Source organism: Colletotrichum paranaense, assembly GCF_030867605.1.
Source record: "Colletotrichum paranaense strain IMI 384185 chromosome Unknown Scaffold_18.1, whole genome shotgun sequence".
Taxonomy (NCBI): Eukaryota; Fungi; Ascomycota; class Sordariomycetes; order Glomerellales; family Glomerellaceae; genus Colletotrichum; species Colletotrichum paranaense.
Window position 1 is genome coordinate 638,848 of NW_026848976.1, and position 14,569 is coordinate 653,416.

Below are 14,569 nucleotides of genomic sequence, written 5' to 3' on the forward strand. Positions count from 1 at the left end.
TTGACTACCAAAGTGGTAGGCACCTCACCTTGAGTCACCTGACATCGCCCCGACCATCAAGCAATGACGTCGTCACGTAAGGTTTCGCCTGCCAGATGGGAAACCACACATTGTGCCACGTTTGCTTCATGACTCCGAGCCGACTTCAGACACATCTCACTGAGAACGCTCGCGATCTCGCCCATCTCAACTAAAACCCTCCAACAGCCTAGACATTTCATTGTTCACAGGCGCCCAAACCCCACGACTTAGTCCCCCCTCTCATACCTAGCCCAACAGCATCATCATCAACCATGCCTGCCATTCCCATCTTCAAGGACACTCCGATCAACGCCTCCAAGGCATCGGGAGCCACTCCGCAAACCGAGGAACCACAAGCCAAGGACCATTCCAATAACGTCGCCGAATTATCGCAAAGTCAAGTCGGCGCACCCGCACCATCATCCACCGGCCAGCAGCCATACCCGCCGGCACAGCCTGGTGCCGCCCCGTCTCTCCCTGTCCAGACAGCTTCCGCACAAGCATATCCTGCTCCGCGCCCAACTCCCACTCAGAAGACGAATGATGTCAGTCCACCGCCGCCCCAACCAGGTGCTGCCCCCGTACCGGTAGCGGGTACGTCGACTCTGCCTCCTCCGCCGAAGGCAGGCCAGACCTACCAGCCTCCAGCCCCAATACCCGCCACTACGGCCACCGTTTCTTACCCTCCACAAATGGGTATCCCTCCTCCAACCATGTCACACGCGGCGTTGCGAGGATCTTCCACGTCTACTACTAATGGACCTCAGATGACTGGGCCGCGACCTGTCCCACTAGGAGGCGATCCTCCACTCAGCCTTGAACACCCTCCAGGATATCAGCAAGACGTTAGTGCGTCTGAATTCAGTAGCCATCAAAGAGCTGCTCACCAAGCTGCGGTAGCATCATCGGCAGAGAAAGGCTATCAAAGTCAGCCAGAAGAAGGAGTATGGGACACTGCGAAGAAATGGGCACAAGCTGCTGGTGGCAGTTTGGCTGCGGCCGAGCAAGAAGTCTGGCGAAGAATCAACAAAGACTAGCACAGTCAGTCATGAGTTTTCCGTGTCACCGTATCAATCAACTTCACACTATCAAATACCAAGCCCATCACTTTGAGCTCTAGCTTTGAATAGACACCTTTGTGAATATAATGAGGATCGATTCGAAGCCTTGCCATCGGCGTTCTGCGCCATCTTGGCCGGGTACAGCTGGCGACATGTTGTCAGTTTCCAACCGTAGGCATCAGGCGCCTAGCTCTTTAGGCCCCTCACCCTTACTCACCTATTTCCCAGGTTGATCCATCCTAACACCTCGCACCAGTCGACTAACTAGCGCAGGGTTTTTTCGGCTTCGCGATTCCATCATTGTCTCCCTGATCACTTCTCGCGGTCCTGCCATAGTTGCAATTACTTTCTTTTGGAGTAATCGAGACTTGCCCGGGTCACAATGTGGCAGCAGCGCGCCCAAGACCGAAGGCCAACACGGTCTATGTCACTTCCAACCTTCTATTTCCGTCGTTGCCATTGTTGGTGCTAAACTTACACTAACGTTGGCCGGAACTCCTACCTTGTCCAGCCCGTCATTTCCTAGCCGTCCCGTCAGAGAGCTGGAATCATTCTGGCTATGGTAAACATCAAACACATCGATAAGCCTGATAAAACGCCGACTAACATAGCGTACTGGAAAGAGTTCATCGCTACCCTGTTCGCCGCCCCTTTTCCCCTTGCGGCTGCAGATGTGATCTTGTCAGCCTCCCCCAATGATCCGCCTGATGTCTGGTACCCAGTATCGAGTCCAGTCGACAAGCTACCGATGGCGGGGTAAAGTCGCGTCATCATTGGTCTATGATCTCCATAAGAGCCGAGCTATAGACAGCGGTCACGGCTGGAGAGTTGGCGTAATTTCCCAAAACGTCCGAGGTTGTTATGCAAGCAAGACAGCCACTCCTTGTCGGCGGCCAGCCCGGAGGATCCACAGAACAACTCATCGAAGGCTCGGTAGAAGCTGACGGCGGATACTGGGGGCTCTTGGAGGCCACCGGCGCGAGACGTTGCATCTTCGCACAGACAAAATTATCAAAGACGGCCTCGTATGTGGTTGCTCTCAGATTCGCACGTCTGATCTAACGGGAGCGTCGTTTGTCCAGATGCTGCTCTACGGCGTACGACGGTCGAGATGGATACCCGCGACCGTTGCCCGACTGAGGAAGACAACGCTAAGTTTCACTAACGCTGTACAACACACAGAGCCCTACGACAGAGTTTTTGACGGACAAGCGATGTGCGTCGTTAGCGCCACGTCAATATTTACGGCGGGCAGACTGTCGCCAACGGATTCGCTCAACAAGCTTTAACAGCACACGGCCTTCTTCCTAGCGACGAATGATGGATGGCGGGTGCCACTTTACGCGTGTACAAGCTGTGCCGGATGGCGGTCCCCGGGCGTCAAGTCGCGCCCGCAATCTGGATAGCGATGGCGGGAGCTGGCGACCGTCTTAGGCGAGGGTATTATGGGTTCTATCAAGGACATCCATGGTTTTAGGAGCTATAGCGGGTGACCATTATATGGATGAACGACTCTCCACCAACAACACGAATAGAGCAGCAAAGGCCAGAGGCATTAACGTGACGCGTGTTATTGCCGCCAAGTCGCCGTAAGTTGCTGAATGATTGGTCTTTTCTTCACTGATTCTTGGTCACAGGAGCAAGAAGTTCCTTTTCCCGTTTACACTGGTGTTCAGCCGGCTTTCAGCCTGACCCATGGCTGTCAAACCTGAGTCTTTTTTGGCCATGATCCACATCAGCTCATCGTGGTAGTATAGGTGCTTAGAGGGGCAACTTTGTGCGCACACTAGAGCAGACGATGGAGCGAATCACAGGCTGCGGGCGGCGAGGTGGGCGCGGCTCGCAAACAGGCGCGTCAATGAATGACAACCCGGGTTGAATGTGAAGGGAAAGAGGAGGAACAACCAGTCCCGTAGTCAGACGTGTTGGATCGCCAGCCCCGGTGAACCCTCTTGGCGCAACAGCCAAACCAAAGTTGTCTCTACGGAATACAGCAGGCAAACACGTCAAAGGGGAAAACCAGATTTAGGTTGCGACACCCAGAAGGATTGGTTGAGTAAGCGGACAAGTCACGACAGGCAGAAGAGAAAGTCACGTCGAAGCAAGTCGACTAGAGCCGAGCTCACACTGGGTTTCGTCCTGAAATGACCAGTTCTGGACAAGTCTCACGTCTCATACAAGAGCCCAAACGCCATCATCTGTGCGGCGTATTTGAATTCAAGGCCATCTTGATTTGATTTCCGTCAAAGCTAAAGTATTGGCAGAGTCTCAAAGAAGACAGTTTTCAAGAAACAACAGTAGATGGGGATGAACCTCACGGACAGCGCCGCACATGTCTGATTTGGGACCAAGCAGGGCTTGTCACAGCTGATTGACGGCCTTCACAAATGAAGTATAGGTGCAAACGAAAGCGAACGGGGTTAGAGTGAAGCCGGAGAGCAGCTGACAGTTGCTGCTGCTGTAGGCATGGCGTGGCAGACGCAGGGCCAGCTGGCCATGTATGGAAGCAAATGGGACGAGGCGGGCATCCAGATGCTAGGCAGATCGATCTTAGACGGGGTGACAGGCGACGGATCACTAAAGTTCAAGGCAACTACGGATCTTTGTGGGAGGAACAGTTATCTGGTGATGCGGAAGACATTGCTGCACGAAGATGCATAGCATCATTCTCGAGCACCTCCAAACTGGCATCCCTCTCATCAGGACACTGCACGGGACGAGACGGCATATCGTCGTTTGTTTGTGTTCCTCACGGCAACACGATCGACTGCCTTTGGCAGCTGGCAAGATTGTCGAGAGAAGGCCTGGCAGGCCATCGACATACGAAAGGCGCGGAGAAAGCAAAGGATGCGAGAGGCAGGCCGTTCCGGCGGGGATGAGGGCAACAGTGACAGACTCGGAAAGAGAGGGACTGCGGTCAACGGTCAACCCAGTCGAGGGGCTGAAGCGAGACAAGGGTGTGTCGTTCTGCGACAGATCTGAGACAGCTTCTGCCCCTGCTCAACCCCTGGCACAGCCCCCGCGTCCCCGGTGGACTTGCAGTAGCCTGGACCCAATCCAGCGAGTCACGACCACGAGTCAGCGGCGATGGGTGGGATTCCGACACGCTGTACAAGATAGTAGTGTTCCACTATCAGAAGCCGAACAACTTTTCCGTATGGCGTACCATGGTTCTCTTTCTACTGCGATGTGTCACTGTCAACGACTGGACATGGCCAATGATCCGCGGAATGGAGAGGACGCTACGCTACGGTACGCTATAGGATGAGAACGAGGCGAGAGTCGGACGAGATCAAAGACACGGCAACAACTGGCCAAAAGTCTGAAGATGAAAAAGCGGCCTAGAAGGCCCAGTGGGAGCATATCGGAGGACAAGACGGGATCGAGACCGGAGAACGTTGAGAGTGTTCGGCACCGAATAGGACGCAAAGTTTGGCCCGTCGATTTCAGAGATGGATCGCATGAGAGAATGATGAACTTCCATCATGATAATCCGCATCATCCATCCGTTCGTAACTTTCAGACTCAAGAAAGTATGGATGGTTGGAGCAATAGGCACGTATGAGCTATGGACGAACAACTTCAGTGCGGGCAGAATACCTCACGAATATTCGCAGGTAAACGTGCCAACACTGCAGTCTGCAAGGCACGCCGCACCGTACGCTACAGCACAACACCACACACACACACACACAATCATCCACACACTGGTGCATCCATCATCGAGTCTGACGAGGCACGAGGCACGCGGCACGCCGCACGCCGCACAAGAAGCAGAGAGGCAGAGAGAGGGGACGAGCCCAATGGGTACGTACTGCCGTCAGGAACGGAACAACGGGACAGGAAGAAACCAAGGCCAAGACCAACCAACCCACACACCCGCAGGCTGCAGCAGTGCAGCACCCCTCCCACACCCCCCCTCGACCGCCCCCTGCAGATGCTTACCTCAGCGACAAATCATATTGCGCCGCCGGGCAGCTCAAAGTCAACTTCAAACGTGCTTGCTCCGTGCCACCACCAGCAACGGCAGCAACAGCACCACCACCCTCGCCCTCACCATCATTACCACCACCCTCACCATCACCACCACGATGTCTGCCGACCAACAATGTCAACGATGTTGACGACGTCCCAGCTCCATCATGGCGCACTCATATACCCTCCTTAATTGTTGATTACGGGCACGCCTACCTATGATCTCGTTCCCCCCTTTTCAAAATGCGTCTTTGGTCTGGTAATATCCGCGTGGTCTGGTCTCTCTCTCCCTCTCTGTCTCTTATGAATCCTAGGCACAAGAAGGTTTCTGTGCGGCAACGTGTCGTCCTTTTCGGAGACGCGATGCCTGTCGCGTGGACACTCTCTCTGTTCGGCTCGTGCTCACAATCACTGCTGCTGCTCAGCAACTGCCATTGACTCCTCTCACTCGACCATGTCCAAAACATTTGAACCCACTCGCTATCCTAGGCAGACAGCCAAAAGATTCCATTTCTTCGATGGACCGCCTCAGGATACCAACAAATGGACTGGCCTGGAAACTGCAACTGGACCTGGAACTGGAGCTGCGACTGGAACTTCTTCGTCTGACCCCCTCATCCACATGGTCCCGAGGCTCCCTCCTCTCGGCAACCCTCCGCTCCTGAATCCCCTGCAGCCCTTCCGGAACGCAGCCAGACAGATATCTGGATAGACAGACAGACGAAATATGGAGAGACGAACAAACCGTCATCCACTCGCCGCAACCTTTCGCGCATTTTCTCCGATCTCCAGCCGTGTGTGCTCTGCATGCTGCAGCTAGTCAAGCTAGCTTAGCTCAAGCTCAGCTAGCTAAATCAAGCTGCGACTGAAGGCAATCTCTCCTTCTCCGCAGCCGCCGCGGCCTCCGTCGCCGAGCCATCAGCCTATCTGTAAACTGACATTTATCTATGTACGCATCGACCCAGGAGCACATACCTGCATCTGTGCTGCTTTATGCCTGCCGCTCCTGTTCTCGCCATTGGCACAACGGCCGAACAAGAAAAGTGAAGCCCGAGAGCGGATCTGCTGGAAAGGATAGGATGCCAGGTTCATCATGTGGGGAACCAGGGATTTGACAAAACAGGAACAGGTGTCATCCCTGTACCGCACTCGCTGCCAAAACAAGAGCCCGACGTCAGGATTCTCTTGCTTCTCCTGCCAAACACTCTCGTTCATGATCTTCCTACCCGAGCTTGATTGGCCCCAGGTACTCATGGGTAAAATCTCAGGTTTCCACACCAGTCACTCTGCAGTCTCTGCCCGAGGCCCCTCCCCATGGCCCCCATGCCCCATTGGCCTGGGACGGGATGAGGGACTGGGCCTTGTACCGCGGCGGATTTACCTTGCAGACGTGCCGTACTCGGCCTACTGACACTCCAGACCAAGTCGTATCGTATCATTCCGATACTGGACTGAGGTTCGTCCGTGAACCCTGCCTTTTCCTTGGTTTCCGCTGCGAAAGGTTGGAACGCAACGCAAAACTCGTCCGCTAAAAGAGACGAGAGAAGAAGGGTAGAGTTACGGACAGGGGGTGGACAAGAGAGTACCTTACTGTCCAGTGTCACCTGTGGTCACTGGAAACTCCCAAGGAGGGAAACCAACAACGATGACTGAGGTGAGGTGAGGCCCGCTCCAGATCAGGCCCAGTCCAGGTGGTTTCGGCTCCGCTCCCACTTCTCAGTAATCATACATTCAGCAAGTTCAACGTACCGGCCGCCGGCTGCAAGCCACTAGCAGTAGCCGTGATCCATTCCGCTGCCTCACTTTCTTCCTCCCCGATGCTCCCCTTCTAGGCTCTGCCCTCTGCCCCTCAGCCCCTGGGGCCATGTCGCCACATGTGGGTGTATGGGATGAGACAAGCCACCTCCTCGGGAACTATTTCCTTCGGATCGCTAGGGTCCTCGCCAATTCTCAGCCCTGAATAACTGACGGCCCTAGTCGGAGACCACCGAGAGTGCCCTTCTAGCTCATACGTCAAGTGCGGTTATCGTCGATACAGGGCGATCTAGTGGATGGCCTTTGGTCCAAGTTTGGTCCTGTATTTCGTCACGACGAATTTCTCTGCTACAAATCCACAGCTGCACCGCCGCCGTGGGCTGCACAATATGGCGAGGGGACGGGGAGGTGAGGGGGGGCTAAAAGGTCTAGAAGGGGGAGGGGGTCTTGACAAGGTCTTGCAGGTGTATCCGTATGGAAGGGAATGGGTGGATGGGTGGATGGGTGGATGGAGAACCAGGCCAGGCTCGAGAGTAAGTGAGAAAGGAAGTATTCCATGGCCCATGGTTTGGTGCAAATGAACCTCCTCCATACGTTATGGCAATTGTCATTCCTACCGTCTACCCTCTTCCTTTCCGTCCCATCACTACTCTCTTCCTGACTGGCTAGTCTTGCCATGTTCATGGGCTATTCCTTACACTTTTTACTCCCACTCTCCATATCTCTCTTTTTCTCTCTCTGTCTGGGTTTCTCTCGGCCTTTCTGTCTGTCCTTTTTTTTTTTTTTTTTTGTCCTCCACCCCCCTCCGACTCTCAGTCCCTCGGACTCTCCACACCACCATCAGCCCTCCTCCCCTCTGCTTCCTTCATCATACTCTCTATCCGGACCTCTCTCTGCCTCTTCCTCAACTATATTTCCCATCACGCTCTCATCGCGGACCCGAGTTCGTGCCATATACATAGTTTATGAGCATACATCCATCATCTGGGTACAGCCCTGTCGGCGTGTTTGATCCTTGTCCCCGTCTTCCAAAAGCAGTCGGGAGTAGGCCGCTCCCTGGTTCATCGGCATCTTACTCCCACACATCCACATCGACGAACAGATGTTACCTTGTCCACCACCATAAGAACCCCCCTGCAACTCTTGCCCTCTCGCTGAGCCAGGCCAAGCAGATTCTCGCACACCTGCCTCTGGCCCCAAGTTCACAGACAGGAAGAGGTTTGTATCAGGGAAATCCGGCTTAGCTCCAACCGACGTTCCGAACCTGACCGTGCTGACTTATTGGTCCGTTCATGGATGATGCTTCTTTTTCTACACTACTTCTTTTATACCTCCAGGATCCGTCTGCACCGCCCCTCGACCTGTCTTCTTCTTTGCTCTCCTTTCGCGTCCCACTTACCAAGGCCTCACTGCCCTTGATTCTCTGCTAGTCACTCCTTTTTTCAAGCCTTGTAACCTATAATACTTTTTTTCCTTTTTCGAGGGGGCTGCCTCTTCGCATCTATAATACCTACTCTCCGGGAGCTGGCTCTCTTCATCCCGCCAGGAACCAGGACGGCCAGCTGCGCGCTCCAACACTCACGCACACACACACACACCTTCAGCCATCAAAGCACCAAACGAGGTTGCCGATTATTGCAAACTCATCACGCTCCTTTACTGCCTTTGAGGATCGTACGCATACATACATACAATATAAATACAGAGTACCCAACACAAAGACTCTTATTACAAAAGATCCTCAATCGCGCTGTCTAGCTGAGGACGGGAATCCCTACCGCCTCCATCTATACACCACCCACTAGCCTCATCGCGAGGACCCGCTGTCCTTAACGCTCATCATCGTCCTCCCATCCCCGAGGGAAAGAGATCGGAAAGGGACCAAGAGAAAGCAGAAAGAGAAAGGAGCCAAGAAGGGAAAGGAAAAATCTACGCGTCCCCTGGCCCCAGCAAACATAACCACTCACGTCGCCGTCCATTACTCGTCCAGTCCGGAGATTATTTGTCTCTCTCCGCTCAGGTTGGCCACTGCGCCAGATTCTTCCAAGTAAGTTCCTGGAAGCCCTTCTCTGTCGGCCTGCCGGATCGCGCTCGTCGATACGTGGGCAGTGTGGATCCCCCTCACCCCCCGACTGCCGTCAGATACAACTGCCACCCTTGATGTCCCTCGTCCGAGGATCAATGCTAACAACCCACCGTCCCCGTTCAGCATCAACCCGATAATTGATTAACCGCACGCTCCCTTGTTCCTGTCTAAGCACCATGGACTCTGGTCAGGCACAGCTGTAGGCCCCATCCCGTCCCTGCAGCTTCCGGCATACATGACTTACAAGTACATTTTAGTCGGCAACAAATACACACACCTTCCTTCACCTTCAACCCTAACAACAAGTTCAGAAGAGACGTCCCGCATCGTACATCGACCATCATCAACATGAACGGTAATGATATGCCCATCAAACAAGAGGGCGTGGGAGCACCCGCCGGTGTATGGACAACCCCAACGTCTCAAGGCATGAGGCCCAGACCTGCGACCATCCACGAAGGCTTCTCTTACAGCATGGGCGATGACTACGGCGCCCTCCCATCGTGGGATTCTTCGCCACTGCCGATGCAGCAGACTCCGAGCGATGCCATGTCCCGCCCGGTATCAGTCCATCAACAAGACTTCTATCCCGTCACCACCATGGAGAACAGTGAGTCAACCTCATCCGAGGTTAACCCTTTTGCTAATCATTTCCATCAGACTGGCAACAAAAGCCATGCGAAGACACTTTTGAGTTCCATGGATTGGACACGGAAATGATTGGCCAGGCATACACCACCGATGAAGCCATTCCTGTGCTTGATCTGAGGTACCAGCAACAGGACAACGAACCGTTCAACTTTGACTGCGGCCCCAACCCGCGACGCATGTCTGGCTCATCTTTCACCATGTCCACGTCCGGTGCCCTTTCAGACATGCCTTCGTACGAAGACTTCTCAGCTGCACTGTCAGAGGCGCCATCATTCAGTTCAGACTACCCACCGCCGTCTAACCGCAATTCATTGATGTCGTCGACTCAATTGTCGCCGGTTGCGTCTCCTCGGATGACTCCCCAGAGCCGATCTGAACTTGTCAGGACTCAAAGCCGCGGTCGTGCTTCCCCTTCGCCTCGCCCAGGCATGCGATCTGCTCCCTACAGCGTTGAGCGTGGAACGACAAAGAGGTGGTCGACGGGATCGTACGGAACTCAGCAGAACAGACGTCAGACACCGTTCGTGTTTCATCAGGGGCACGATGCATTTGGTGCCCACCAGCGCATGTCTTCGAGACACTCATCGCCGACGATCCAGCACCAGCAGGTCCCATTGAACTTCACCAATCTTCAAGCCGCCCAGCAGCATCCCTTCATGATGGCCGCCCCGCCGCAGTATCAGAGAAACAGCATGAACAGTATGCTCTTGCCGTCGCAATTGCCCTCCAATGGCTTCCACCCCGACGCTCACCACTTCGAGGCCCCGCCGCCGCTTCTGTCTCATGGCCTCTTCCGCATGCTCCAGAGCAACGCCGATCCTCACTCGCTTCACAGCCACTACACGGATCTGTCCGACCCGCCCGACTTGTACGCTTCACTTCACGAGGAGCAGATCCCACCGCCTCCCGAGGACATGAACCCGTCTGACCCCGATCTTGTCCCCCACGAGCAAGAGTTGCGGTTCGAGGGTGACCTTTACACACCCAGATGGGTGAGAGGTCACGGTAACAAGCGTGAAGGATGGTGTGGAATCTGCAAGCCGGGTCGCTGGCTTGTACTGAAGAACTCGGCCTTCTGGTACGACAAGTCGTTCACCCACGGTATCAGCGCCGCCACGGGCAACCCATTCCAAGAGCCTCAAGAAACGCGACGAATGGACGGGAACCCGGATGTGTGGGAAGGTTTGTGCGGCAGCTGCAACGATTGGATTGCGCTTGTCAGCAGCAAGAAGAAGGGTACCACATGGTTTAGGCATGCGTACAAGGTATGTGGCACGGCATCGATCGTGAAGGGTCTTTAATCGTTGCATAGCAGGCTAACATTCATGTAGTGTCACACCCACCCCAAGATCAAGGATGCGCCAAAGCGTCGACGTGAGAGCAATCACAACCGCAACCTTGCAGCATCTCAGATGGCCAAGCCAAAGGTTGAGCCTCAACAGCCACAGCAAGCACCTCCAATGCCGCAGCAGACTCCAATCACGCCTCAAACTTCGTCGGCATCCGTCACAAGCACGCCTACGCCAGCGCAGATGCATCAGCAGCACCAGCACCAGCACCAGCATCAGGTTCAACAACACCAACACCTTCAACAGGTGCCGCCGCCCATGCCTCAAATGAACCAAGGGCAGATGGGTCAGAACCAAGTCCAGCAGAGGAATGTCATCAATCCTATGGAAGGCATGCCTGGCATGATTTGATGCGGTTCCTTGATCTTGATATGGCAGAGAAACAACACAAACACGACTGATACCACTTTTTTTCTTCCTGTTTTCTCTTTTCCTTTGTCACGCAGACTTACCCCCGCCGCAGCGCGTGCCTGTGGTACACTACCGAAACGTCGTCACGAAAAACAACGAACCTTTTCCTGACCTACCTTTTTATAGACTTGGGCATCACGGGATACCTTTGGAGGATGGGACAAAAATTTTGGGGATGGTACTAAAGGGTGTTGGAATCTTTTTGGACGAGTCAAGAAAAAAACAAGAAAAACTCCGAAACTACTTCCCCCGGATGACAGAGAGAGAAAAGGGACAATGTGTCATGACGATTTTCCAAAACAATCTTACTACCTTTTACCTCAGCACCACCACAATATCCATCACTACAACCATCCACGATTTGATATTTTTCATCTCCTTTTCCTTTCCTTATCTCGAGTTCCGCTTGCTGACCGACGTTTCTGAATTCATTTGAGCACGACCAACCCATGTTTTATGCCCCGAAAGAGGAGGATACCAACTGTTTGGTTTCGCACGTTGGCCTTTCCAGCCACGTGCAAAACACGACACCAGAGTGCAGGATTTTCTTAATGGCCCAGCTTCATCACTCCATCAACAACCAACGGAAGAGACATTGGAGGGGAAATTTGGAGGGGCAAGTTTTGTTCTGTTCAGTTTGTTCGCCTCTTCTTTTCGATTCTCTGATTCTTGTTCAGTCCTTTCTGTTTTTTTGATTCTTTTTTTATCTCTATAGTTTTTCTGAACCGCCCCACCATTCCCTTTCCCTTTTTTACACGCTCTTCCACACCAACTTAATCGTAGATAGCTAAATAGTGAGACCCCCAGCGACTGGATCTGCAGTCGTAGTTTTGAATTTTTGAGGAGGACATACCAATGATATCAAGGGGAGGAAAAGGTGGAATAGGGAATAGGAAAAACCACGACTTGGACTAGGGCGAAAAAGGCCGGGACAGGAAGGAAGTGGTGGACAATTTTGTGGCAACGGTCTCGAAGGACTGTTCTGGAGGAAGGGGGATGGGGGCCAAAAATGGGACAAAATTCGTTTGTTATCGTTGGGAAACAAAACCTCGAGGGGGCAAAGCCAGTACTAGTTAGATTTTTTCGTTTAACCTGCGCACAATGAGGAATACACGGTCATTTCAGAATGAGGTCTTTGACTATTAGCGAACTTGGTGATACAGCATCTCACAGATATTCTCAGACTGCGTATCACGGATCTTGAGTAAGAGTGACATGGTTGTGCGATTTCCGGGCTCTACTGCATCTCCCGAGAGGAACGGGGAAAACTACAGACGAGATGGACGGCCGGTCTCACGGTCTTTCGCCGGCAGTTGGAGGGGACAGAGGAGGAAGGGGTTCCTGATCTATTCCTTCAAAAGACTCGGGAGTCACGTAGGACCCGAGCATCCTGTCTCTCGTGTCGAACTGCCATGCCATGACTCCTCGACCCCCGCTTCCTCGTGCCTTGCGCCCCCCCCCCCCTCTTAGTCAAGAACTCAACGCCCACTAGCACCAACCACTCTCAAAGCCATATCCCGACCGTCGGAATCGCGATGGTGGATGGATGGGGCTCGTGGGAAGACCGAGAAAGATGTGCCGCAGAAACACATGGAAGACAAGATAGGGGACATGGGGAGTCAGTTAGGGGAGTGGAAAACGGCGCGGGATGGGTTTAGGGGGTTTTCTTGGGCATGCGTAGTATAGACTTGTAGACTTGTCGAGCTGGGATGGAGGGGGACTTGAGGACGTGGCATTGCCCAAAGGGGGAAGGACGATGAGCAGCAGACGAGGGAAAGAAGGAGAAGGCCAGGCCGCCGGCGGGAGGTGATTCGACTTTGACGCTGCGCGGGATCCGGGGACAAGGCAGGGGTAAGTGTAAGTTGTGAGGGACCCCCCGGCCCCCGACCCCCGATGCCGATGGGTCGAAGATCGGTGGGGTCCTAAGAGGGGCAGGTCGTTTATTCACACATAGCCGGACGGTTGGCACTTTGCAGAAGATGGGCCTGGGCCAGAGCCAGAGCCAAGGGCGGGTGAATGTGCTGCGGCCTTGGGGTTGGATAGTGGCAGGGCAAGGCGAGGGCAGTTGGTGCCGCGTTTTGTGAGTGTGTGCTTCCGTGTGGATATCTGTACATACTGCGCATGCTTCCCGTACCTACATATCCCGTACCCTGCGTGCGTCTTCTCCTCCCGTGCCTGGTCCAGGAACACGGTCAACTGCCGATCGAGACTGGTGTGGTGGGGGAGAGACGGACGATGGGTGGTATTCCGTAGGACGACGACGTTATCTTGGCTCCTTGTTAGGTCCTGCACTACTTGATCTCCCTTTCCCTTCACTGTCTGGATTCTGGAGTGAGGAGTCATAGCCTTCTGGGGGCTTGGGAGAACCGCGAGAAGAAGCCTCAATGCTCGTGGGTTTACTGGGGTGGTGGTGGTGGTGGTATTGCAGGGGAGTTTGGGTACGTGGTCAAGGAAAGCGGGTGTGTGTAGGCTACGGGTACCACACACACACATTTACTCGCCCACGCACTTACATGGGCAGATACGGCAAGTGACTGTCATCGTCGAGGGACCACGCTACAGTGGACGAAAGATGCCAGGGGTTTCCGGGTTGGGGGCAGGGGGGAGGAAGAAGATCAGACCAGGAACCGGAACCAGACTATACTACGATGTGGTGTTAGGCGCAAAGCTGAACTACAAGGGGAGCCTCCCAAACGGAAACCCGGCGTGTCCGGTGGAGGTGGATGTGGATGATGCTCTTCGCCCCGGAGGAGGAAGCCGGGAGGGGCACTTCGCTTCGATTACCTGTCCGCCATGGGAGGGGGCCAGAGGGCATGAAGTATGATTGCGGGTGGATGCTTTGGACCTTCCTTTTTGCTATGGGCTTGGGACTTTGGAAGGTGGTTCAGCTGGCAGGGGGATAGACACCAGCAGAGCGAGCAACCTATGGATGTTTTGGGCTTGTGGTACAGGTGTTTGTGCGATGGCCATGGGGAAGAGATATGTTCTGTTATGCCCGTTACAGTGCTGGAAGGGAAACAGAAACGACGTTTCGTCTCTTACACAAACGCTCTGGCACCACACTTGAGGTGACGGCGGCTACTGTGACAAAACATTGCTTAGTTTGGACGGAAACCCGCGCGGCGATGTGATAGACACACGACTCGACGCATGTCGAATGGATGGGCGCCGTGAATTATGGCTGGCCGATTCGACGGACAACCGGGAGCCACTGATCTTTGGTCTTCGGATATCGGAGAACGGCCGCTCCAGCTTTTCCT

At 54.1% G+C, this 14,569-nt stretch overlaps 5 protein-coding genes across 5 annotated transcripts; all 5 read left to right on the forward strand.

The window, feature by feature from the left end:
* Positions 1-293: 293 nt before the first annotated feature.
* Positions 294-1,058, forward strand: CPAR01_15262 (uncharacterized protein; the record flags this gene model as incomplete). Its single annotated transcript, XM_060499511.1, has 1 exon — positions 294-1,058. One exon carries the CDS (start codon positions 294-296, stop codon positions 1,056-1,058), a length of 765 nt encoding a protein of 254 aa, XP_060341943.1.
* A 2,677-nt stretch (positions 1,059-3,735) lies between these two features.
* CPAR01_15263 (uncharacterized protein) lies at positions 3,736-4,350 on the forward strand (the record flags this gene model as incomplete). Its single annotated transcript, XM_060499512.1, has 1 exon — positions 3,736-4,350. One exon carries the CDS (start codon positions 3,736-3,738, stop codon positions 4,348-4,350), a length of 615 nt encoding a protein of 204 aa, XP_060341944.1.
* Positions 4,351-4,650: 300 nt separating this feature from the next.
* CPAR01_15264 (uncharacterized protein) lies at positions 4,651-5,279 on the forward strand (the record flags this gene model as incomplete). Its single annotated transcript, XM_060499513.1, has 3 exons — positions 4,651-4,750; positions 4,793-4,977; positions 5,010-5,279. 3 exons carry the CDS (start codon positions 4,651-4,653, stop codon positions 5,277-5,279), a joined length of 555 nt encoding a protein of 184 aa, XP_060341945.1.
* A 2,264-nt stretch (positions 5,280-7,543) lies between these two features.
* CPAR01_15265 (uncharacterized protein) lies at positions 7,544-7,774 on the forward strand (the record flags this gene model as incomplete). The annotated part of the gene is made up of 1 exon (XM_060499514.1): positions 7,544-7,774. A coding segment is annotated over one exon (231 nt), but the record flags the coding sequence as incomplete, so codon positions are not given.
* Positions 7,775-9,074: 1,300 nt separating this feature from the next.
* Positions 9,075-11,494, forward strand: CPAR01_15266 (uncharacterized protein; the record flags this gene model as incomplete). Its single annotated transcript, XM_060499515.1, has 5 exons — positions 9,075-9,097; positions 9,156-9,508; positions 9,559-10,814; positions 10,881-11,184; positions 11,436-11,494. 5 exons carry the CDS (start codon positions 9,075-9,077, stop codon positions 11,492-11,494), a joined length of 1,995 nt encoding a protein of 664 aa, XP_060341947.1.
* Between the last annotated feature and the right edge of the window lie 3,075 nt (positions 11,495-14,569).